This window comes from Ylistrum balloti, unplaced genomic scaffold (assembly GCF_031769215.1).
Source record: "Ylistrum balloti isolate Yb309-2 unplaced genomic scaffold, AGI_CSIRO_Ybal_v1 Utg369700, whole genome shotgun sequence".
NCBI lineage: Eukaryota > Metazoa > Mollusca > Bivalvia > Pectinida > Pectinidae > Ylistrum > Ylistrum balloti.
This window is the reverse complement of record NW_026781931.1, coordinates 545,707-572,413: the sequence shown is the minus strand read 5'-3', so window position 1 is coordinate 572,413 and position 26,707 is coordinate 545,707. Positions and strand designations below refer to the sequence as shown.

The 26,707-nt window shown below is 35.1% G+C and overlaps 1 protein-coding gene across 1 annotated transcript; it reads right to left on the bottom strand.

Annotated features, from left to right (window-relative positions):
* Positions 1-194: 194 nt before the first annotated feature.
* LOC132565198 (cullin-5-like) lies at positions 195-26,027 on the bottom strand. The gene is made up of 17 exons (XM_060229828.1): positions 25,924-26,027; positions 25,275-25,374; positions 24,686-24,868; positions 21,405-21,546; positions 21,013-21,239; positions 19,611-19,704; positions 18,008-18,138; positions 17,238-17,345; positions 16,843-16,907; positions 15,640-15,772; positions 15,279-15,410; positions 14,845-14,968; positions 11,272-11,444; positions 10,737-10,898; positions 10,338-10,456; positions 9,898-10,021; positions 195-5,875 (listed from the first exon to the last, which is right to left on the bottom strand). Exons 1-17 carry the CDS (start codon positions 25,992-25,994, stop codon positions 5,681-5,683), a joined length of 2,283 nt encoding a protein of 760 aa, XP_060085811.1. The 5' UTR covers positions 25,995-26,027; the 3' UTR covers positions 195-5,680.
* Between the last annotated feature and the right edge of the window lie 680 nt (positions 26,028-26,707).

Here is a 26,707-nt window from a genome sequence, read left to right as displayed (position 1 = left end):
AGCCATAGCTCCATCCATGGTACAAAAGTTAAAATGTATGGTCAAATGGTATAGGAAATATGGCCTCAGCAGGGTCTTGTATAGACCAAAAGACAGGATGCAAACCTACCATCTCCCCTGGTTCCCTGGGGTTGGGGAGACTCTTCACTGTCAAATATATACATGATGATAAGGAAAAACACACAAAGCAAAGATTCAGTTTTCAAGAATTTTATTTCAGAAATGGAAGAGTTGAAAATGTGGAGATGAGTCCACCAGAATGATGAAACCTTCCTAGTTACCTAACTATTATATCCTCCCGTTAGAGCTGAACAGATTTATAGCAAAAATACCCAGAGATATATTAGTTTGTCTTAGAAAATAAACAAATAATGATAACCCATATAAGGAACTGAAATATCAGTGTTTTAGTAAAGAGATGTAAATAACCTATTATTTCAGAAATTTGTTAATTAAATGCAGTTGTTCATAAAAATTGAGATGTCCACAGCTAAGTACAGCAAGAATAGCAGTAACATTTTATCTATATCAGGTGGTACAATATATAGGACTTTCTTTTAAAGAGCAATATCACCCTATATCTGTGGTTATCAATTAGTATTGGGGGAAAAAAGAAGGACAATCCCTGTCCATCCTATAGCACTATATCTGGTTTGTCACTTAAAAATGATGAAAATTTGGGATTCATCGAACTTTCTATACCATTGATTGTAATGTTTAACAATAACCATGGAAGTCTGACGGAAGAAAAAGCAAAACTATGTTAAGTGCCAATAATTACATGTACATAAAGATTAATGGCTGTGTGCATTGACTTAGTATCCATTTAAACATACTGTAACATTTTTACACCCTATTTTAATAAAAAAAAAAACTGGCCTTGAAAGCCTTGTACATTGGTTAAAGATTGAATGTATTTGTAAATAACCTGTTACAGCTAGTATTGTGTTTCTGATATCTAACCTTATATATCTATAATAGTCCTTCATATAGTGTGGGACTCTTGTATAATAAATAAACACTCTCTCTACCACACACACTGATAACACTCTCAACCACCTGTGGCAAGATTCACCAGCTCGCCACCATTTATAGTAATTGTCGAAAATTTATTAATGATATATAAAGCATCTTTGCTACTGGAGGATAACAGTATTCTTTCCTCCAGGGAATCAACTGAAACCCTAGGTGAAGACACATGTCAGAATATTCTTTTAAGCATATTTATTATCACCTATCCAGACTGACAATAAAGATGTACCGAGACCATCTCACATCCTAACAAAACCTAGTTTTACAAGTTCATCCATCTTTAATACTGCAGCAGTGTTTTAAAAAGTTTTGAATGATGCAAGAAAGCTATACAGCTATAGAGTCATACAGATTTATATTAACGACTTTATTAATAAATTGTAAGAACATCATCAATTCTATGTTTCACCTGTACTAAAAGTATCAAAGAATACAGAATGAGATATGGTATTCACTGTTTGGTCTTCAGTACTTTTCAGTATCACTGTCAGTGTTAGGTCATCAGTACTTTACAGTACCCCTGTCGGTGTTAGGTCATCAGTACTTTACAGTATCCCTGTCCGTGTTAGGTCATCAGTACTTTACAGTACCCCTGTCAGTGTAAGTACTTTACAGTACCCCTGTCAGTGTTAGGTCATCAGCACTTTACAGTACCCCTGTCGGTGTTAGGTCATCAGCACTTTACAGTATCCCTGTCGGTGTTAGGTCATCAGTACTTTACAGTACCCCTGTCGGTGTTAGGTCATCAGTACTTTACAGTATCCCTGTCGGTGTTAGGTCATCAGTACTTTACAGTATCCCTGTCGGTGTTATGTCATCAGTACATTACAGTACCCCTATCGGTGTTAGGTCATCAGTACTTTACAGTATCCCTGTCAGTGTTAGGTCATCAGTTTGACTGGTTGGATGAGGATAAGGATACACCTACTAGTTCTTTGTTTTGTCAAGAGCCTTACCTAAAACTTCCAAGGCCAGTGTGAACATGTGCTTGTCTTTCACAATATATGCCTAAAAATTCACATTTAACATAGAGATGAAATGGTTTATCCATGTCAACAATCAAGTCCCTGTATTCATAGTGGGTACCTCTTAGATATATTCATATGTCTGTCTACTTAAAAAATCCTGGTCATATGTGTTTAAATTCAAAGCAGACCAGTCCCTACAAAACTATGCTCAAGTGTCAACAAGACTTTACCTAGGAAATATATATACAGCCAGAAATAAAGTCGCACTCTAACTGGAGAATGTCTGAAGGGAGAGTGTGTTATTGGTTAAGAAGCACCCATTGTTACAATATCTTCACCACTTTGTAGTGGTCTCCACATCCATATTAAACACCTATTGAACTTTCTCACAGATTTATAACATCTATCCACATATGTATTTAATAATACATCTCATTAATGTAAAAACTCTAACACTAACACTCCTAGAGGTCTATAAAATATAATCATGGTAGAAAAAGATTACTGACAGCTAGGCTGTCATGAAAAATTTTAACAAATGCCAGCATAAAGCAATTAAAAATAGACATAATCATACCATAGTGTGGTATGTTTGCCATTAATTAATCTATTTATGAAGCACTGTACAATATTATAACATCTGAACCAGTGGCAGTATGCATGATTTATGTATTAACAAAATTCACACCTAGTGTTACATTAAAATAAAAACTATTTACATAATGTTAATATATCAAGAACAGTTAAACACACTCAGGACCTTTGTAAACAATACCTGGTTATTCTTACTTTTGACATTGATCACTTTTTCAAAACATATACCAGTAAATGTACCAGTACTGGTTGATAATTCAGGTTTCTATCTTAGATTCATACTTATATCATTTCAGTAATATCTCCAGTAACAATACCTTTAATATTAGAAAAATACAGTGACTATCATGTCATTGGGAGGTCTCTGTATCACAAAAATCCAACATATTCTTACAATGTAAGAAATTTGTGGGACAAATTTAACAAAAAATGTTGATCCATCAGTGCATCACAAAATTTTAAACAGTTGCCTCGGTATAAAGGAAGAACTTTTAGGTGAATAAGATATTGTATGAGGTATTAATCAAGGTCCAAAGTGTGTTTAATTGAAGATTTCTTGCTTCCAAAAGTCAGTGAAAGCCCATGGATTGTATCTTACATTTTTTGTTACCTCATTTGTAAATACATTTAAAGTAAGATTTATGTTGATTATACATTTTTTCTGTTACATGTATTTTCATCTTTTAGGGAAATCAAACTGTTTTTTAAGATGTTAATGAAATAAAAAAATGATTTGAAGGAGATCATTGGGAATTGAATGAACATCTCAAAAGTTTCAATTGTACAGGATGTTTGCTATGGTATTGGTGCTGAACAGAGTAATCACTGAATGATTATCACTTTCCTCATTTCAATATTGTTATTTATCAAAATAACACTTTGTTTGCCATACATCCCTATTTATCAGTACATGTATTTTAAGACAAGAAAACGTCCCTGATTGCAGCTTACTTCAACAAAATAAGCTCTAAACTGAAGTCAAATAATGCATTGCATAATTCAAAATTCAGTTTAGTTATTTGTTAAGCAGTATCCCTTATTCTCTGATACCCTTATGTTGCTATGGTAAAACATTTCAACTAATTCACTGTATTAGGTATAGCAAAGAGGTTGCTAAACAGTCTTTTTGTTTTGGTTAAAAATCCCTTTTTTCCCTTACATCCTTGCCATCATCTAGATTTGCCATTATCATGAAGATTAATGTTTTACCTGAGGGCAATTAACTTCAGAGTTAGAGACACAATCCTGCTTATTTGTGATGCAGAGGTGGTAGGGTAGCAGATAGTAAGTAAAGGTCTGATTCACACAACAAAGAAGATATAGATGAACATATGTTGATCCTCCCAATATGTCTCTAGAAAATACAATATTCAAAACAGTTCAAACATGAATTCATCCAATAAAATATCTACCCAACCCCAGCACTCCAAAATATATCACTTCCTATTCATGTCTGGGTTTATTGTAAATCAAATGGAAATTATTTACAACACTTGAAACTCCATGAAAAAGAAATTTTCCACTTTCTCCATTTATTTTTGTGTTGGAAAAATAACTTGAGTATTAATGCTTTCTTACAGAAAATCTAGACAATATTCTTAGGATATTGAAGTTAAGTAAGAAGTCCTCTGGCTGGATATTTTACAAGAGTAGCTCTTTAGTAAGGAGTCCTCTGGCTGGATATTTTACAAGAGTAGCTCTTTAGTAAGGAGTCCTGTGGTTGGATGTTTTACACGGATAGCCCTTTACACAACTTTAGTAAGGATTCCTGTGGTTGGATGTTTTACACGGATAGCCCTTTACACAACTTTAGTAAGGATTCCTGTGGTTGGATGTTTTACAGGGATAGCCCTTTACACAACTTTAGTAAGGATTCCTGTGGTTGGATGTTTTACAGGGATAGCCCTTTACACAAATTAAGCAAGGAGTCCTCTGGTTTGATGTTTTCAGGGATAGCCCTTTACATAACTTGTAAAAATACAGATACAAAATAATTCAAATTGAAGTTTTTATATTTCAATGTTTTTTTCTCATGTTAACCATGCTACAGTTTTTTATTTAGTAGAGAGTCAACCCATAGATTCTGAATATTCCTGATACAAAACTACAACACAAATAAACATTTACTGGTAAGCCCAATAAGTCTGTAGGAAAATGTTCTTAGTTTGGTTTTCAATATTTATTTCTATATTGATGATTTTGTGTTGAACCCGTAATCATGTATACACACAATTCATTTGTTCTCTTGACTTATTCAGTATAATTCTATACAAGACTTGAAATATTGCAGACAATGAAATGCTTTCAAGTTGATATTTGTAAAGTTATAGCGATGCAGACATTACAGTGAGGGTTATAATCTATCAATACTTGCCAAACTGATATAGGTCGCTGTGACTTATCTAAACTGATTACAAAGAGTAAGTGTCATAACTCTGTGAAATAACTATAAATGTGATACAATAAGTCCCAAGGTTAAAAAGGCTCTAGCCTCTGGAAGTCGGAGTAGAACCAAGTTCTTGGAGATGGGTATGTGGCACCACAACCGTAAGTACCAGGAGTAGAGCCATGTTCTGTATCTGGGTAAGAGAGGTGTACCTGGGTTGTGGGAGGAAAAGGCCATCTCTTTCTTCCTGCAGTAAGTAGTTTTCTACTTGATCCTGTCAGGATGACCATCTGGTACAAAGTCTGAGGTGGCACGTTTTCATGAGATGGAAGGAGCTTGGGACAGCTATCCAACACTTGTTTTGTAGGAAGGGCACATAATCCCCAGCGCCACAGCTAATGAGACGTGATTCCAGCAGTTCCGTACTTCATTTGAATGTCAGCCAGTCGGTTATCAACAGTCAACACCAAAGTCCTAAACATTCCTGTAACGAAACTCAGCTGTCGACTAAAAGCACACATGGCCACCTTCAGCTGCCACAATGCCAGACTTTGACAAGCCCCAGTCTGTTGGTTAACACGGATTGCCATACTTTTTCACAGTATAATTGAACCATATGTTTATATTCAGGGCTGCTGTTTAAGTCATGGCTTTGGCGTAGAAAGAGCGAAATTTCATGTGACAGAGCTACACGGACAATCTATGCCATGTAGATGAACATGTTTATATTGTCTTCGTCCCGGCGCATATATTTGTGTTCTATTAACCACTCTATTTGCTCCTTGATGAGTTTTTTTGAGGGTAGAAACATGTTCCGTAGAATCTCTACCAGTTCTGTCTGTAAGGCAGCATTTGTAATGTGCTTCCTCATCTTCATGATCTTCACAATGGCTTCCTATTAACATGAAAAGTTTGACTGTAAATATATACTAAAAACTACTATACTTTCATTTAAACTCTATACCAATGGATGGACAGAATATCTAACATAACTTTTCTCATTTACAAGATGTTAAGAGGGACTATCCTATTCTTCTGTTACAAAATGGATGGAGAAAATGTCATACTTATCACCTGTAACCAAGTTTGGACAGAGAACATCAAACATAACCTGTACTCAGAGGATTGTCAGAGAGGACAGAGAACATCAAACATAACCTGTACTCAGAGGATTGTCAGAGAGGACAGAGAACATCAAACATAACCTGTACTCAGAGGATTGTCAGAGAGGACAGAGAACATCAAACATAACCTGTACTCAGAGGATTGTCAGAGAGGACAGAGAACATCAAACATAACCTGTACTCAGAGGATTGTCAGAGAGGACAGAGAACATCAAACATAACCTGTACTCAGAGGATTGTCAGAGAGGACAGAGAACATCAAACATAACCTGTACTCAGAGGATTGTCAGAGAGGACAGAGAACATCAAACATAACCTGTACTCAGAGGATTGTCAGAGAGGACAGAGAACATCAAACATAACCTGTACTCAGAGGATTGTCAGAGAGGACAGAGAACATCAAACATAACCTGTACTCAGAGGATTGTCAGAGAGGACAGAGAACATCAAACATAACCTGTACTCAGAGGATTGTCAGAGAGGACAGAGAACATCAAACATAACCTGTACTCAGAGGATTGTCAGAGAGGACAGAGAACATCAAACATAACCTGTACTCAGAGGATTGTCAGAGAGGACAGAGAACATCAAACATAACCTGTACTCAGAGGATTGTCAGAGAAGACAGAGAACATCAAACATAACCTGTACTCAGAGGATTGTCAGAGAGGACAGAGAACATCAAACATAACCTGTACTCAGAGGATTGTCAGAGAGGACAGAGAACATCAAACATAACCTGTACTCAGAGGATTGTCAGAGAGGACAGAGAACATCAAACATAACCTGTACTCAGAGGATTGTCAGAGAGGACAGAGAACATCAAACATAACCTGTACTCAGAGGATTGTCAGAGAGGACAGAGAACATCAAACATAACCTGTACTCAGAGGATTGTCAGAGAGGACAGAGAACATCAAACATAACCTGTACTCAGAGGATTGTCAGAGAGGACAGAGAACATCAAACATAACCTGTACTCAGAGGATTGTCAGAGAGGACAGAGAACATCAAACATAACCTGTACTCAGAGGATTGTCAGAGAGGACAGAGAACATCAAACATAACCTGTACTCAGAGGATTGTCAGAGAGGACAGAGAACATCAAACATAACCTGTACTCAGAGGATTGTCAGAGAGGACAGAGAACATCAAACATAACCTGTACTCAGAGGATTGTCAGAGAGGACAGAGAACATCAAACATAACCTGTACTCAGAGGATTGTCAGAGAGGACAGAGAACATCAAACATAACCTGTACTCAGAGGATTGTCAGAGAGGACAGAGAACATGTCAGAGAGTCAGAGAGGACAGAGAACATCAAACATAACCTGTACTCAGAGGATTGTCAGAGAGGACAGAGAACATCAAACATAACCTGTACTCAGAGGATTGTCAGAGAGGACAGAGAATATCAAACATAACCTGTACTCAGAGGATTGTCAGAGAGGACAGAACATCAAACATAACCTGTACTCAGAGGATTGTCAGAGATATATAATGATTATTGTGGACCACCAGTATCATCAGATTTCAACTGACACGGAAAATTGTCAGTCGACAAAAAAGCTTGTAAAATCTCACCTGTACTCTGAGGAATGTCAGTGGACCATAATGACTGTAAAATCTCACCTGTACTCGGAGTATTTTCAGTGGACTATAATGACTGTAAAATCTCACCTGTACTCTCAGCATTGTCAGTGGACCATAATGACTATAAAATCTCACCTGTATTCGGAGGATTGTCAGTGGACTATAATTACTATAAAATCTCACCTTTACTCGGAGGATTGTCAGTGGACCATAATGACTATAAAATCTCACCTGTACTCTCAGCATTGTCAGTGGACTATAATGACTATAAAATCTCACCTGTACTCGGAGGATTGTCAGTGGACCATAATGACTATAAAATCTCACCTGTACTCGGAGGATTGTCAGTGGACTATAATTACTATAAAATCTCACCTTTACTCGGAGGATTGTCAGTGGACCAAAGTGACTGTAAAATCTCACCTGTACTCTCAGCATTGTCAGTGGACTATAATGACCATAAAATCTCACCTGTACTCGGAGGATTGTCAGTGGACCATAATGACTGTAAAATCTCACCTGTACTCGGAGGATTGTCAGTAGACTAAAATGACTATAAAATCTCACCTGTACTCTCAGCATTGTCAGTGGACCATAATGACTATAAAATCTCACCTGTACTCGGAGGATTGTCAGTGGACCATAATGACTGTAAAATCTCACCTGTACTCGGAGGATTGTCAGTAGACTAAAATGACTATAAAATCTCACCTGTACTCTCAGCATTGTCAGTGGACCATAATGACTATAAAATCTCACCTGTACTCTCAGCATTGTCAGTGGACCATAATGACTATAAAATCTCACCTGTACTCTCAGCATTGTCAGTGGACCATAATGACTATAAAATCTCACCTGTACTCGGAGGATTGTCAGTGGACCATAATGACTGTAATATCTCACCTCTACTCGGAGGATTGACAGTGGACTATAATGACTATAAAATCTCACCTGTACTCGGAGGATTGTCAGTGGACTATAATGACTGTAAAATCTCACCTGCACTCGGAGGATTGTCAGTGGACTATAATGACTATAAAATCTCACCTGTACTCGGAGGATTGTCAGTGGACCATAATGACTGTAAAATCTCACCTCTACTCGGAGGATTGTCAGTGAACTATAATGACTATAAAATCTCACCTGTACTCGGAGGATTGTCAGTGGACTATAATGACTATAAAATCTCACCTGTACTCGGAGGATTGTCAGTGGACCATAATGACTGTAAAATCTCACCTCTACTCGGAGGATTGTCAGTGGACTATAATGACTATAAAATCTCACCTCTACTCGGAGGATTGTCAGTGGACTATAATGACTATAAAATCTCACCTGTACTCTCAGCATTGTCAGTGGACCATAATGACTGTAATATCTCACCTCTACTCGGAGGATTGTCAGTGGACTATAATGACTATAAAATCTCACCTGTACTCTCAGCATTGTCAGTGGACCATAATGACTATAAAATCTCACCTGTACTCTCAGCATTGTCAGTGGACCATAATGACTATAAAATCTCACCTGTACTCTCAGCATTGTCAGTGGACCATAATGACTATAAAATCTCACCTGTACTCGGAGGATTGTCAGTGGACCATAATGACTGTAATATCTCACCTCTACTCGGAGGATTGTCAGTGGACTATAATGACTATAAAATCTCACCTGTACTCGGAGGATTGTCAGTGGACTATAATGACTATAAAATCTCACCTCTACTCGGAGGATTGTCAGTGGACTATAATGACTATAAAATCTCACCTGTACTCGGAGGATTGTCAGTGGACCATAATGACTGTAATATCTCACCTCTACTCGGAGGATTGTCAGTGGACTATAATAACTATAAAATCTCACCTGTACTCGGAGGATTGTCAGTGGACTATAATGACTATAAAATCTCACCTCTACTCGGAGGATTGTCAGTGGACCATAATGACTGTAAAATCTCACCTCTACTCGGAGGATTGTCAGTGGACTATAATGACTATAAAATCTCACCTGTACTCGGAGGATTGTCAGTGGACTATAATGACTGTAAAATCTCACCTGCACTCGGAGGATTGTCAGTGGACTATAATGACTATAAAATCTCACCTGTACTCGGAGGATTGTCAGTGGACTATAATGACTGTAAAATCTCACTTGCACTCGGAGGATTGTCAGTGGACTATAATGACTATAAAATCTCACCTGTACTCGGAGGATTCTGAGCTGCATTATTCCCTCATTATCTTCCTCTTTTGTCTTCTCTGTAGAAAGTTGCAGTCTACCAATCAAGTTGATCTTCCCTCGTTTTTGCACCTTGCCGTTTTTGCTGTCAACAAATAAAACACATCAAACAAAATCCAGATTGATGAGAATAATACCATTGAAAAGTACAACTAATACATTAACTTGATTCCAAGAAAGTTGCTGAAAATCTTTTTTCAGAACTTTGTGCAAATAAAAGTTTAAAAACGAAAACAAATTAGAAATGTAAATCGAAATCTTTGTGTAAAATCACAACCAATTAAGAAATTACCATTTTTGACTGGACCTCTTTCCCTCAAAAACAATGGACTTTGTCAACAGTATAATATGAATTACTTTGGTTACACCCCTTGGTTAGGCTATGGATTGTATTTACATACATAAGAGAGAATTCCTGGTTTATCCAGAACTGTGTACTGTCATCAAAGTCTTTGGCAGATTTAGCTTCTGGTGAACACATCAGGAGCTGTCTCTTGATCTTTGGGAAGGCAGCCAGTGACTACAACACAAAATCATGTCAATCTTTCCAGTTGGGATATAAAATGTTTCAAACCCATTTGTTGTTAATATTGATAAAAAAAACCCAAAATCATAAAATAGAAGGTGAAAGGAGCACATAACAAGGAGATCTTACTGATATCAATGAAATATAGATATGTCAAGAGTGATGAGGCTTTGTAAACAAAACCTCCTCCTCAACTCATTATCAGGGATTTTCTTTACTACTCATCACTAATACTTTCTCTTGAGTTCATTATATGGGAGTTTTCTGTTCTCACCCATAAGGTTCTCCTGAGTTCAGTGTCTGGGAGCTCTGTGGCAAGTCGCAAGCTTTCATATGTTACTTTGTCTCTTGGTCTCTGGTTCCACACAAATAACACAGCCATTTGAAAAGTTGTGACTTCTATATCAAACCGTCCTATATCATTGGCAAATGTTATCTGTAACAGATCAAACCGTTCTATATCATTGGCAAATGTTATCTGTAACAGATCAAACTGTTCTATACCACTGGCAAATGTTATCTGTAACAATCCATATTGTCCTAAATCATTTGCAAATTTTACAGTATATAGACATATTCAGCTGTATAGATACTGTGCTAATGCATAATGGTGCTAACTGCTGTTTCTGTAAGTAGTCAATATATCAATTATTGTGAATGCGAGAACTCATTATTGTGTTAACTTGTTCAGTATTAATCATTGCATTGAAATTTAATTGCACCAAGATAAATACATTTACAGTATCTGTAACAGATATTATCATCCGTGGCAAACAATTACCCTACAACTAAGTTAAGGATCTACTCACGATGCCGTTAGACATAAGATGATGCCACTGGAGTTTCCGACCACTGTGTTTCTGTCTGTAGAACTCCTCCACCTGAGGTATGTAATCCTCCAGTTCCATTGGAAGTGACACTGTTACTCGGTCACTCGTCCGTGCCCATGCTCCAGCATTCAGAATCTTGATGTTTATAGAGTCTAGACAGGGTTGAAGAAACATATGCTTATTCCATTAAAATGTCATCTGACAAAACATACTTTAGAAAATGGTTTCTCATTTTCTTTAACATTTCTGCTGATTAGTTTGAATAAAATGGATTACATATTACACAAAGGAATGTTTGATAATAATATATGTTATAAATGAACAAGAAATCCTAGAGCAATCTTGGTGCTAACCATTAACTGATCTTTATTTTTTCAAAGTAGGATTTTTCCCTTCTTTTCTCTATTTTCCTTTAATCATATGCAATTGGAAATTCATATGAAGAAAGAGATGATAATCTTTAACTGTCATATCTAAGATGGTGGCCAGTCACTTTTTTATCATTCTGATCAGTTGCAGAATCAAAAGGGCATAACTAGGGATCAAGGGAAACATTCATATGAAATTTGAAAACAATCCATCTAGTATTTCTCTAGTTGATGCTCCACAGACCGTGAATATAGCAATTTAAACAACCCACCATCTGATGAAACTGTAAGTGGTAAGTAAGACTGAAGCAAGAAAGTGTAAGTGGTATGTAAGACTGAAGTAAGAAACTGTAAGTGGTATGTTGAAGTAAGAAAGTGTAAGTTGTATGTAAGACTGAAGTAAGAAACTGTAAGTTGTATGTTGAAGTAAGAAAGTGTAAGTGGTATGTAAGACTGAAGTAAGAAACTGTAAGTGGTATGTAAGACTGAAGTAAGAAACTGTAAGTGGTATGTAAGACTGAAGTAAGAAAGTGTAAGTGGTATGTAAGACTGAAGTAAGAAAGTGTAAGTGGTATGTAAGACAGAAGTAAGAAACTGTAATTGGTATGTAAGACAGAAGTAAGAAAGTGTAAGTGGTATGTAAGACAGAAGTAAGAACGTGTAAGTTGTATGTAAGACAGAAGTAAGAAAGTGTAAGTTGTATGTAAGAATGAAGTAAGAAACTGTAAGTGGTATGTAAGACTGAAGTAAGAAACTGTAAGTGGTAAGTAAGACTGAAGTAAGAAAGTGTAAGTGGTATGTTGAAGTAAGAAAGTGTAAGTGGTATGTAAGACTGAAGTAAGAAACTGTAAGTTGTATGTAAGACTGTAGTTAGAAACTGTAAGTTGTATGTAAGACTGTAGTTAGAAACTGTAAGTTGTATGTAAGACTGTAGTTAGAAACTGTAAGTGGTATGTAAGACTGTAGTTAGAAACTGTAAGTTGTATGTAAGACTGAAGTAAGAAAGTGTAAGTGGTATGTAAGACTGAAGTAAGAAACTGTAAGTGGTATGTTGAAGTAAGAAAGTGTAAGTTGTATGTAAGACTGAAGTAAGAAAGTGTAAGTGGTATGTAAGACTGAAGTAAGAAAGTGTAAGTTGTAAGTGAAGTAAGAAAGTGTAAGTTGTATGTAAGACTGAAGTAAGAAAGTGTAAGTGGTATGTAAGACTGAAGTAAGAAAGTGTAAGTTGTATGTAAGACTGAAGTAAGAAACTGTAAGTGGTATGTAAGACTGAAGTAAGAAAGTGTAAGTGGTATGTAAGACTGAAGTAAGAAACTGTAAGTGGTATGTAAGACTGAAGTAAGAAAGTGTAAGTGGTATGTTGAAATAAGAAAGTGTAAGTGTTATGTAAGACTGAAGTAAGAAAGTGTAAGTGGTATGTAAGACTGAAGTAAGAAAGTGTAAGTGTTATGTAAGACTGAAGTAAGAAACTGTAAGTTGTATGTAAGACTGAAGTAAGAAACTGTAAGTGGTATGTAAGACTGAAGTAAGAAACTGTAAGTGGTATGTAAGACTGAAGTAAGAAACTGTAAGTGGTATGTTGAAGTAAGAAACTGTAAGTGGTATGTTGAAGTAAGAAAGTATAAGTGGTATGTAAGACTGAAGTAAGAAACTGTAAGTGGTATGTAAGACTGAAGTAAGAAAGTGGTATGTAAGACTGAAGTAAGAAACTGTAAGTGGTATGTAAGACTGAAGTAAGAAAGTGTAAGTGGTATGTAAGACTGATGTAAGAAACTGTAAGTGTTATGTAAGACTGAAGTAAGAAACTGTAAGTTGTATGTAAGACTGAAGTAAGAAAGTGTAAGTGGTATGTAAGACTGAAGTAAGAAACTGTAAGTGGTATGTAAGACTGAAGTAAGACTGAAGTATGTAAGACTGAAGTAAGAAACTGTAAGTGTTATGTAAGACTGAAGTAAGAAAGTGTAAGTGGTATGTAAGACTGAAGTAAGAAAGTGTAAGTGGTATGTAAGACTGAAGTAAGAAAGTGTAAGTGGTATGTAAGACTGAAGTAAGAAACTGTAAGTGGTATGTAAGACTGAAGTAAGAAAGTGTAAGTGGTATGTAAGACTGAAGTAAGAAAGTGTAAGTGGTATGTAAGACTGAAGTAAGAAACTGTAAGTGGTATGTTGAAGTAAGAAAGTGTAAGTTGTATGTAAGACTGAAGTAAGAAAGTGTAAGTGGTATGTAAGACTGAAGTAAGAAAGTGTAAGTGGTATGTTGAAGTAAGAAACTGTAAGTTGTATGTAAGACAGAAGTAAGAAAGTGTAAGTGGTATGTTGAAGTAAGAAACTGTAAGTTGTATGTAAGACTGAAGTAAGAAAGTGTAAGTGGTATGTAAGACTGAAGTAAGAAAGTGTAAGTGGTATGTAAGACTGAAGTAAGAAACTGTAAGTGGTATGTAAGACTGAAGTAAGAAAGTGTAAGTTGTATGTAAGACTGAAGTAAGAAAGTGTAAGTGTTATGTTGAAGTAAGAAACTGTAAGTGGTATGTTGAAGTAAGAAACTGTAAGTGGTATGTTGAAGTAAGAAACTGTAAGTGGTATGTAAGACTGAAGTAAGAAACTGTAAGTGGTATGTAAGACTGAAGTAAGAAACTGTAAGTGGTATGTAAGACTGAAGTAAGAAACTGTAAGTTGTATGTAAGACTGAAGTAAGAAACTGTAAGTGGTATGTAAGACTGAAGTAAGAAAGTGTAAGTGGTATGTAAGACTGAAGTAAGAAAGTGTAAGTGGTATGTTGAAGTAAGAAAGTGTAAGTGTTATGTAAGACTGAAGTAAGAAAGTGTAAGTTGTATGTAAGACTGAAGTAAGAAACTGTAAGTGGTATGTAAGACTGAAGTAAGAAAGTGTAAGTGGTATGTAAGACTGAAGTAAGAAAGTGTAAGTGGTATGTAAGACTGAAGTAAGAAAGTGTAAGTGGTATGTAAGACTGAAGTAAGAAAGTGTAAGTGGTATGTAAGACTGAAGTAAGAAACTGTAAGTGGTATGTTGAAGTAAGAAAGTGTAAGTGGTATGTAAGACTGAAGTAAGAAAGTGTAAGTGGTATGTAAGACTGAAGTAAGAAAGTGTAAGTGGTATGTCAGACTAAATTTACATTCTGTAAGTGGTATGTAAGACTAAAGATAAAATCTGAAACAGACATGTACCTGCTATGCCCTCATTGTTGTTTCGGTGAGCGTCCTTGAACTCTTGGTTGAGATCATCACTGACTTTGATGTCTTGGAACATCCTTGCCAACTTATTGACATAATCAGCAGGCATGCCTACCTCCTGTGAATATTAGATATTAAATGTATTTGTGTGCTGAAGGTTGGAAATCAGTGTCGTACACAGAACCTGAAGAACTATGTCCTGGAATGAATTTGATGAAGAAGTTAAAATACTCACTGGAAATTGCTTTCAATTCATATGTAATTCTTAAAACATGAATGATATCATAACATTTTTAACATGGTGACATCAAAAATAAATCATATATTTGAATTCTTATGAAACTTTAGAACTCATTTGTGTTTCTGTGATAAACCCTAACATGAAAAGTAGAATTCTCAGACCTTAAACATATATTCATTATAGATACCCTTAGCCATTCCACCATGTTCTCTTCCTTCTCATTGTCAGCAGACGTGTCAAGAATGAGTCGTCGTGTAAGGTGTGCCTTGTGATATCTCATGAACACATCTTTGTTCTGAACATACTTAAGTACCAGCAACTGTAAGAGGAAGAGGCAATACAAGTATAAAATGGTGTGGTTTTAGAAATACTCGGAAACATCTAATACATTTGACAAACAAACAAACAAAAATTGTTTTCTAGTACTTTCCTCCTTAGTTTAAGAAACACTGTGAGACTTATTAATATCTTTAATCTTAAATTAATTCATCCCAAAATTATAATTCAAATAACATTTTAACAAGGGAAATGAAGTGTTGTGTACCCACCACATCTTTGAGCTTTTTCTCCACTTCTTCTGAGGTGAGTTTTTTGCTGAGAGGAGTTTTTCTAAGTAACATATCACAGTAGTTTGCAAGGAGTTCAGGACATTTGGACTCTGGCTGAGTCTTGGCACCAATACTGTAAGCAACACAGTTTATTTCATTTTACAATAACCAAGTGCTTTTGCTACAAGTATACACTTCATATTCTATGTACATTTGTATTATGAATATATATATATATTTATATATATATATACTGTATGATGTAGTCAACTGTGTGGAACTATTTCTACCACATTAGGTAGGTGTTATTCAACTCCCAAAGCATCAATGTATCATTTCAACTTGTATAAATATGTATGTTATACGAAATGTGGTGGTATAACAATTTAGAATGTTTGGATTGGCTAACAGGGTGAACTTGTACCGAAAAGGCACTTCATGCACTCATGTAAGGAAAAGATTGGATTTGTAATATAAAAATGTAATTTTATTTGTATCAGGATTTCTATCCTGTTTTTGCTTTGAAGATAACAAATCTATTTATTTCTAGTTATGCTTTGTAATGAATTATGACATTGCCATGTATTTCTAAAATCCAAGAATGCTTCATACCAAATTTGGGCATATCCAAGCATTCCTACAAAAAGATTGAATTTTAAATAATTTGCTCTTTTTCCTCCTATTGGACAGCTTCCATTTAACACCTGGGGGCTGCCACTGTTTACAAGAAGGAATTCACCTTCATCAACTAATGCTTCTGACCAAATTGGGTAAAATCCAATTATTCCTTCAGGAAGAGGATTTTAAAGATCTTGCATAGTTTCCCCTTTTGGGCACTGCACATTAGGCCCCTGGGGCTGAGAAACATAATTTTTACATTAAATTTGACCCCTTTTCCACCAGATGCTTGTGACTAAATTTGTTATAAATTTAATCAGTTGTTCATGAAAAAGTTGATGGATAGATAATTGAAAGTCGACTGACACTGCAGTATGGCATAAGCTCATCCACCTTCAGACCAGGTGAGCTAACAATTACTCATTGTGTAACCTCAATATACATGCTCTACTACTGATTTTATAATTCACTGATACAAACTTCTTTAATGTGGAGAAAGCAAACATATGTTCAGGGATATAATGTTTATTAAATGTATTATGTTTGATTACTTTAAAATATCCCAGGTGAGAATTGTTGACTTACCCTTTGTTTTTCATTGGGATTTCTAGACGGAATACGGATGTGTCATTCACAACATTTTTGTATGCCTGTAATGAAATGCAAAACCAAGCACATTTACATACATGTAGTTTCACAAGCACCTGCTTGATATTAAGTTTTCAAAATTTAAATCTGAAAATACACAGTTATTAAAAAAATTGTATCATATGATTATCATCAAATCTATTCAAAATATTGAAATACTGAAAAACCAGTTTTTTTCATGACTCTCATCACATTTACCATTGCCACCAAACGTACAAAGGAAAACAGCATGTGTTACATTTGCCATATTTACAAAATGTGATACTGACCGGTTGACAAATTAATATGTAATAACAAACGGCACTAAGTTCTATGACAATATGCCAGCTTACCTTATCTCTTGAGGTGAGGAACCTGGGGTCATCACTGAAGGCCTCCCTTACTAGAGCACTAAATCTGTTGAACAGTTCTAGGAGTTGTTCTACATATTTCTCTGAGTCCTTAAGTATAAATTAAGATAAAATTTATCATTATAATTAATTAAACCATGGTAGTTTTATACTTTTTAGTCCTTTATACATAACTAAGGATAAAATTTATCAAAAAAATTAATTAAACCCAGATAGTCTTATACTTCTCTGAATCCTTTATATATAAATAATGATAAAATTTATCATACAGATTAATTAAACCCAGATAGTCTTATACTTCTCTGAGTCCTTTACAGCTACACAATGATACAACTGATCAAAAACCAAGAAACAATGAGGTTTAATATGAGGCTCAAAACAATTTCGCAACATTTTTCAAAGTTTGTCAAGATCTTATTGTTGTCATGGTTTTAATAATCTTGTTACAAACATTGTAACAGAAAAATTTGGACATAAACTCCAAACTCTAGCAAAAGGCTGAAGGATTGACAAAATTCCAGCTATTTTTACAATAGAAAGAAGAACAAGCAGGTAGTTAATATTCTGTGTTACACAGGAGCATTTACTACAAGACAGTTGTCTTTGATGAGATTTAAATCTTTAGTTTAAGATTTGTTTTTTTTTAAGTTTCAAATTCATAGTTACTAATGCAAATATGTGATAGTGAAATAATTGGAGTAAATTAAGCTTCAAACATTTTAAAATTAAAAATGAAATATAGTGCTACATACAGTTGTGATTGTTTCTGCTGCTGCCATCATGTCAGCGAGGCCCTGACTGACAATGTAGGCCTCCAAGGCATGTAACATAGGTGTGATTCCATCAGGCACTCTGTCCATCAGGCTGAACATCAGTCGCAGCTCTAAAGTGTAAAACAACTCTCAATATCCTGTCATACAAACTGGTCTATAATGTATCATAAAAACTCATAAATTAGTCAATGTCATACATTTCTAAGTGTGATTACGACTTTGAGACATCAGAATCTAAGACTTGTCATGGACTCTCTGACATCAAACTCAAGGATTTTTCAAAGAATTAAACATGCTTTCTGGTATCAAAACCATTATACTTTCGTGGTTTTAGATTGCTGTCATAATGAATACAAATACAAGCATATTTCACAAAATTGTAACAACACTATAGATTTGATTTTGTAAATGTTTTAGGTAAGAGTATTTTGTTTTGCATTTTATTTCAACATCCAAGACACAAATTTTAGAACTTTTCAAGAGATTAATATGTATAAAGAATCAAGGACTTTTCAAGGAATTAATATTAAACATGAATTCAAGGACTTTTCGGGAAATCACTACCAAACACAAATTCTATGACTTTTCAATGCATTAATCCCCAATTCAGACACAGACTTATACAGGCAAGGGCTCAAATAAATTCAAGGAATATTGTGAGATTTTTCACAAAGTAACATGAAAACAGAAGAGTATTTTAAGATCAAATACAAGGTGAAATGAAAAATACAATATAGAGTGGACCTTCAATAATCTAGACACCTTCAGTCCCAACCAAAATTGTCTGGAATTTCCTGGCTACCATGTTTAGTCAAGCAGCCAATATAAACACAGTTATCACCCTTAACTACATGATGACAAAGTGGTCGGAATGATCCTGTTGGTTGTTTTCAGAATGTCTACATACATGTCTGTGGATACAAGTATTTACAATTGTTTTTCATCGCCTAAATAAGTTTGATATGACATCAGTCGATATGACTACAGAGAGGCTAGCGGTATGCTTTATACCTTTGACACGGGTGACTGCACACAACAATTTTTTTATGTTGTATGTGTTAATAAAAAATGTCTAGAAATGCAGGAATGCGACTATGAAAAGTCTATTCCATTCATTAATTAATATCCACAAATGGACTAGTGAGTACAATCAGTTACAGAAATCCATTCCCAAAATTAATATCCACAAATGGACTAGTGAATACAATCAGTTACAGAAATCCATTCCCAAAATTAATATCCACAAATGGACTAGTGAGTACAATCATTTAACTAGTGAGTACAATCATTTACAGAAATCCATTCCCAAAATTAATATCCACAAATGGACTAGTGAGTACAATCAGTTACAGAAATCCATTCCCAAACATTTCCATTCAGATTGTGATATTTGCAGACTATCAGTGTCTAGATTATCACAGGTCCACTGTATATACTACAGCTCTCTTTGTAAACTTGATTGTCTGCACAAGTTGTATTTTCTTTATGAAACATTAAAATGTAGATGTTTATCATACCAATATACATGTTGAAGATATCCAATTTATGTACAATATCTCCATCTATTCTCATGAACACTTACTCTCAGTCTCATTGTTCTTTATCATTGAAGCACATTCTTTGAGAATTGTCTCCTTAAAAGCTGTGACCAGGACATTCACACAACATTCTGTCAACTGTAAACATAAAATGAAATGGATATAGAAATTTCTGTCTGACTGGAAGGAATTAATGCATACTTTTGTGTGGATTATATTTAAACTTTCATCTTTTTTTCATGTCAGAAAACTGTATTGTATAAATTTTGAAAAAAAGGCAACCGTTGCTTTGATATATATTTTTAATTTATCAGGGATTGAATATCTTTTAAACAAAGCATGGTTTTTTGCAAGTTCTTTTAAGAAAGGGACCCTGAACTAAAATTGGGAAAATATCATTGCCATTTTTCACAAACTAGGAAAACACCAAAGGCATTTCATCAATTTTGAGAAAGTCCTATGTATCTGTGTTTTTTCTAGAAAATTGGGAAAATATGAATGTAACAAGAAAAGGGACTGTTTTAATGTTTTTATTTGTTCACTGCATTAGGACCAGTTAACAAAGAAATCCAATAAAAGGAAAGAGTACTGTATATAAAACTAGAATATCTGTACAAAAAGAATTAAGGAAAAAATAAACATGAAGACCTACAAGCAAATTATTTAACTTTAGAAAATAATTTCAATAGTTAAAACAATTATTTTTCAATGCTTGTAAACAATCAGTCTTATTTCTCAAATTATTATTTTGTAAATTCGGAATCCATCCCAATTATCTTAAGATATATGGTAAAATATTCCACAGAAGAGTAAAACAGAAACATAACAAAAAAGTGGCGTATTTTATGTTGATTGTTTTAGAGACTATAGTTATATTGTAGAAGATTCTTTAATCCTCCATGGAAAACATATTGTAAATACTAATAAGGTTTAGACTGGAAACACAATGTTTTAACCAGTACTCCCCTCTCCATGAGAAATAAAGTTTTAAGTTGGGAACCTTGTATTGGATTTTATAAATGCCTAGTGAAACTCCTGCAGAAAGCCACTTCTACTGACACGTTCGGTATCTTTTGATTCTATACAATTAATAGATTTAATTTAATATCAGAATTGTTTAAATGATATTTTCTTTTTTCATTCTGAATGATTATAAATACTCGTGAAATTGTGCTGAAGTAAATTTCTGGAAAATACTGCAGAGTTATTTCCCTTGTAGAGTTAATTCCTCAGAGGAGATACATTTCTAATTTAGATATGTTTGAACACGATAAATTACCATCACTTTTTTCTTTATTTGAGCTTCAAATGTTATCTGATTTTGATATACATTTTGAGAAACTTTGGTAAGTATGAATTTGCTAATCATAAAATTTATGTCTTTAGTATACATTACACTCTTAGTGAAAACATTTAAAAAAAAAAATACAAGCTGATGATACATACTGTAGAGACTGAACTACATCCCCATCCGGTCTCAAGGTAGCGGCGAGCTCTCGTCTCCTCCTCCTTCAGCTTGGCGTCAGCATACCTCATATAGTTCTGTACACCATTGGCCTCTAGGTATTGGGGTGCTTTCAGTTTGTAGAACTTCTCTGTGGCATCGAGATAGGCTTTCTCAAAGTTCTCTCGATAAATCTTCAGTTTGTCTTCTACATCTGAACTAAGGTTTACTAGTAAAATGAAAGTGAAGATCAAAGTTATAATCAGTCTTATCTTTATCAATTTCACTTTAGGCAAATCTGAACACATAATCTTAAAAATTTCAGAAATGCTTTTAACAGAAAAATCATCTGATGGTTTTTTTTTACTAGAAGACACTGTATGAAAGATTTTACCATATGATTCGCGTACACCTATGACTAGCTGTGAATCGAAAGCCTCCCCATTCCTTTCTGCATGTAGTAATTTCATGGCACTGTCCTGCAGTCTCTGTTTTATATTGGAGAAAATGCTCTGGTTCCAACTGTCCAGCATCAACTAAAATGAAAAAATAGGTTTACTAGCTAAAAGTGAGTTAACAGCTATGGTTTTGGTATTTCATCAATATGTTTTACAAAATGGAAAGTTCTTAAAACATAAAATTGGAGACGGGGGTATTAACTGAAAGATGAGGACTGTAAAATTGGCCACTAGGAAGTACTAGATAGTTCTTTGTTAGTCCTTTTTTTCCATTTCTTTTATCACTACACTTTGATATGAAGTCATCTGACATTCAAAATTTTTAAATGGAGACAAAAACAAGCATCTATATTTTTTAAAAAATCTATCATTAAAATGTGACACTAAGAAAATGGTAAAAATACAGGGTAAAGACAATTATTTCAAAAAATGAAAATGGAACTACATGGCCAATAATATAAAAAAGAAAGATAAAACTAAAGGGCCAAGACCATCACAATAAATAAAGCATAATAAACTACTGAGGCAAGACAAAATTACAGAACCAAGAACAAGTTCAGATACTCATCACATATATTGTGTAGTTTACCTAAAGCAACATCAAGGTAGACAGTAGGACTAAATAATATGACAAGTGTCTGTGATCCCCCGGTTAAATCATTAAACAAACCTACGATAATTATCATATTCCAATAAATACCCATAATAGTTTTTGACTACACTTTCCTTAATTTTTTTATTTCTATTTGGCCATGACTCACAACTTTTCTGACTAGACTCTCCTTGATTCTGTATGTTTCTATGGCTATCATTCCTACCTGTCTGACTAGAATCTCCTTGATTCTGTATGTTTCTATGGCTATCATTCCTACCTGTCTGACTAGACTCTCCTTGATTCTGTATGTTTCTATGGCTATCATTCCTACCTGTCTGACTAGACTCTCCTTGATTCCTACTAGACTCTCCTTGATTCTGTATGTTTCTGACTAGACTCTCCATTCCTACCTGATTCTCCTATGTTTCTATGTCTATCACTCCTACCTGTCTGACTAGACTCTCCTTGATTCTGTATGTTTCTATGGCTATCATTCCTACCTGTCTGACTAGACTCTCCTTGATTCTGTATGTTTCTATGGCTATCATTCCTACCTGTCTGACTGACTAGACTCTCCTAGATTCTATATGTTTCTATGGCTATCACTCCTACCTTTCTGACTAGACTCTCCTTGATTCTGTATGTTTCTATGGCTATCATTCCTACCTGTCTGACTAGACTCTCCTTGATTCTGTATGTTTCTATGGCTATCATTCCTACCTGTCTGACTAGACTCTCCTTGATTCTGTATGTTTCTATGGCTATCATTCCTACCTGTCTGACTAGACTATTCTGACTCTCCTGTCTGACTAGACTCTCCTTGATTCTGTATGTTTCTATGGCTATCATTCCTACCTGTCTGACTAGACTCTCCTTGATTCTGTATGTTTCTATGGCTATCTATGGCTATCATTCCTACCTGTCTGACTAGACTCTCCTTGATTCTGTATGTTTCTATGGCTATCATTCCTACCTGTCTGACTAGACTCTCCTTGATTCTGTATGTTTCTATGGCTATCATTCCTACCTGTCTGACTGACTAGACTCTCCTTGATTCTGTATGTTTCTATGGCTATCATTCCTACCTGTCTGACTAGACTCTCCTTGATTCTGTATGTTTCTATGGCTATCATTCCTACCTGTCTGACTGACTAGACTCTCCTTGATTCTGTATGTTTCTATGGCTATCACTCCTACCTGTCTGACTAGACTCTCCTTGATTCTGTATGTTTCTATGGCTATCACTCCTACCTGTCTGACTAGACTCTCCTTGATTCTGTATGTTTCTATGGCTATCATTCCTACCTGTCTGACTAGACTCTCCTTGATTCTGTATGTTTCTATGGCTATCATTCCTACCTGTCTGACTAGACTCTCCTTGATTCTGTATGTTTCTATGGCTATCTCCTACCTGTCTGACTAGACTCTCCTTGATTATGTTTCTATGGCTATCATTACCTTTCTACCTCCTTGATTCTATGTTTCTACTATCATTCCTACCTGACTCTCTCTTGATTCTGTATGTTTCTATGGCTATCATTCCTACCTGTCTGACTAGACTCTCCTTGATTCTGTATGTTTCTATGGCTATCATTCCTACCTGTCTCCTTGATTCTATATATGTTTCTATGGCTATGGCTATCATTCCTACCTGTCTGACTAGACTCTCCTTGATTCTGTATGTTTCTATGGCTATCATTCCTACCTGTCTGACTAGACTCTCCTTGATTCTGTATGTTTCTATGGCTATCATTCCTACCTGTCTGACTAGACTCTCCTTGATTCTGTATGTTTCTATAGCTATCATTCCTACCTTTCTGACTAGACTCTCCTTGATTCTGTATGTTTCTATGGCTATCATTCCTACCTGTCTGACTGACTAGACTCTCCTTGATGCTGTATGTTTCTATGGCTATCACTCCTACCTGTCTGACTAGACTCTCCTTGATTCTGTATGTTTCTATGGCTATCATTCCTACCTTTCTGACTAGACTCTCCTTGATTCTGTATGTTTCTATGGCTATCATTCCTACCTGTCTGACTAGACTCTCCTTGATTCTGTATGTTTCTATGGCTATCATTCCTACCTGTCTGACTAGACTCTCCTTGATTCTGTATGTTTCTATGGCTATCATTCCTACCTGTCTGACTAGACTCTCCTTGATTCTGTATGTTTCTATGGGTATCATTCCTACCTGTCTGACTAGACTCTCCTTGATTCTGTATGTTTCTATGGCTATCATTCCTACCTCTCCTCTGTATGTTTCTATGATCTCCTACCTGACTCTCCTTGATTCTGTATGTTTCTATGGCTATCATTCCTACCTGTCTACCTCTCCTTGTTCTGACTATGGCTATCATTCCTACCTGACTATCTCTGTATGTTTCTATGGCTATCATTCCTACCTGTCTGACTAGACTCTCCTTGATTCTGTATGTTTCTATGGCTATCATTCCTACCTGTCTGACTAGACTCTCCTTGATTCTGTATGTTTCTATGGCTATCACTCCTACCTTTCTGACTAGACTCTCCTTGATTCTATATGTTTCTATGGCTATCACTCCTACCCGTCTGACTAGAATCTCCTTGATTCTGTATGTTTCTATGACTATCATTCCTACCTTTCTGACTAGACTCTCCTCTCCTTGAGTCTTTTTCTGCATACTGCCGTGTGGTTTACCAGCAAGGGAAGTGACTAACTGCATAAATGGCTTGGGGAGGTAGTCACACTGGGTGAAGAATTTGCCCCACTCAGCAATGTAAGCTTTAAGTAAGGCGGAATCCTCATGATGCTGTAATACCCTCTGTAACAAAGTTTAATCATTTGATCCATTCTACTTGCTTTCCTATATTTTATCATCTGATGAAAGACTGATGGAACTGATACATTGGATGATCTCATATACCACTAAACAGAGCTTCTATTTCTCCCATGTTTTATATATACTGGTACTTAATTTGCAGAAATAAAATGTTTAAATGGAACTTATTTTGAGATGATGTTTAAACAGAACATGAAAATGGAACAAATAGATAGCAAGTTAAAGACTTAAAATGCAATCATGTACAATGGCACAAAACTATATTTTGATCTTAGCGGTAAACTTCCTGAAATTCATGTAACAAATACAAGTATTAGCTCTATGTTTGTCTTTTTCTCTCTAAATAAAGATGATCACATTAATACAATGAAAATAAAATAATACTAACAGACTGTGCATGTCTAATGAAGTCAAGAATGTCCTCTTGTAGAGCGCCATACATCTTGCTTGGGCCTTTGTCATCCCACAGGCACACTGAATGCACAGCACTGCAAAAGCATTTAACTTATATGACAATGGAAACTCATGCTACTTTCAGAAAAGTATTTTAATATGAAAATTTACATTTAGAAGTCTACTACATTCCTAAAATTTGGGAAGTCAAATTGTAATGAAATGAGACCTAATGACATGGAGTGATTTGTTAATGTATGATATATATCTAAAAATTCAGAAGATGAAGTAAGGCACTGAATATCATGCAGACTCATCCACTTTTACACTAGTGAGTCTTTAAGGACACTTCAATATGTATAGTTTCAACTATTTCATACAAAATCATTTCTAGCCTTCATATAACATACAAGTATATGTCTGCCCTGAGTAACACATGTTCAGTGTTTACACAAGACAAGGGTTCACTCTTAAACAATTATATCTGAATATCTCACCTGTGGTTGAAGTTACACCTTGACAGCTTTCCTAATCTTGCTTACCCCATGTCAAAGTGTTCTGTACATACTTGTATTTCAGAACTTAAATTTAATATTTAACAAATTTCTTGGTGTATCTTCTAGAGAAACTTTTATCTTACTCACCAGAAAAGATCCTGCCATTCTATTTTGGTGACAGGCTCCTGACGAAGCAACTTCAAGGCTGTGGGACGCATTAACGGCCATCGTTCTTCAAACTGGGACTGTCCTTGTTGCTGAGAAGTATGAAATACAGTCAAAAATAAAAATACATGAAGCACTTGGTCTATTATTGAAACTATCAGTAATTTAAAATTCATGTCAAAGTTTGTTTGACAATTTTTACTAGATTATAATGCAATGGTATTATGAAGCCTTCACTACAAAGTGGTGACATAGTGTGAGACCACATCCAATATCCGTACTGAATGTATGTAACATAACAAGGTAAAATCAATCTGTTTAGGGAAGTTTTGCCTAGTTTTACACATGATGATTTTCACCACATGAAACTCATTTCTCCTTTGACCTTATAATTATCAAATATATATCTTTAAAGTGATTTAAACATTTCTGAATCTTGCACTATCAAACATTTGTATAAAAGTTCATATCTCCATAATGATAATAATAATAACAATAATAATAGACTTTATTTAAAGCTTATAATTATATTTCAAAATACCGGTAGTGACCTATCTAATGGTGCCACAACTAGTGAATACTGATTAATTACTGATTCAGTCAAAGACTGATACTTTCTCTATGATCAGTACAGCATCTGTAGCCATGACCAATATTTTGTAGCCCTAGGATCAATTTCTAGCAAACGAAATTACAGAAAAGATCAATAATCCAATTTTTCATTACAGTTTGTGAAATACCATTTTTTTGGATATTTTTAGTTCTG

Bases quoted from the DNA above. Each gene is read 5' to 3' on its own strand.
- LOC132565198 (XM_060229828.1), bottom strand. From the start codon at position 25,994: ATGCGTCCCACAGCCTTGAAGTTGCTTCGTCAGGAGCCTGTCACCAAA. The intron at 18,139-19,610 runs GTAAGTGTTCAT...TTTACACTTTAG, and splicing joins AAAGAACAATGAGACTGAGA to AGCTGCGACTGATGTTCAGC. The intron at 10,457-10,736 runs GTGAGAACAGAA...TTTGTGTTGTAG, and splicing joins AACTCAGGAGAACCTTATGG to TCACTGGCTGCCTTCCCAAA.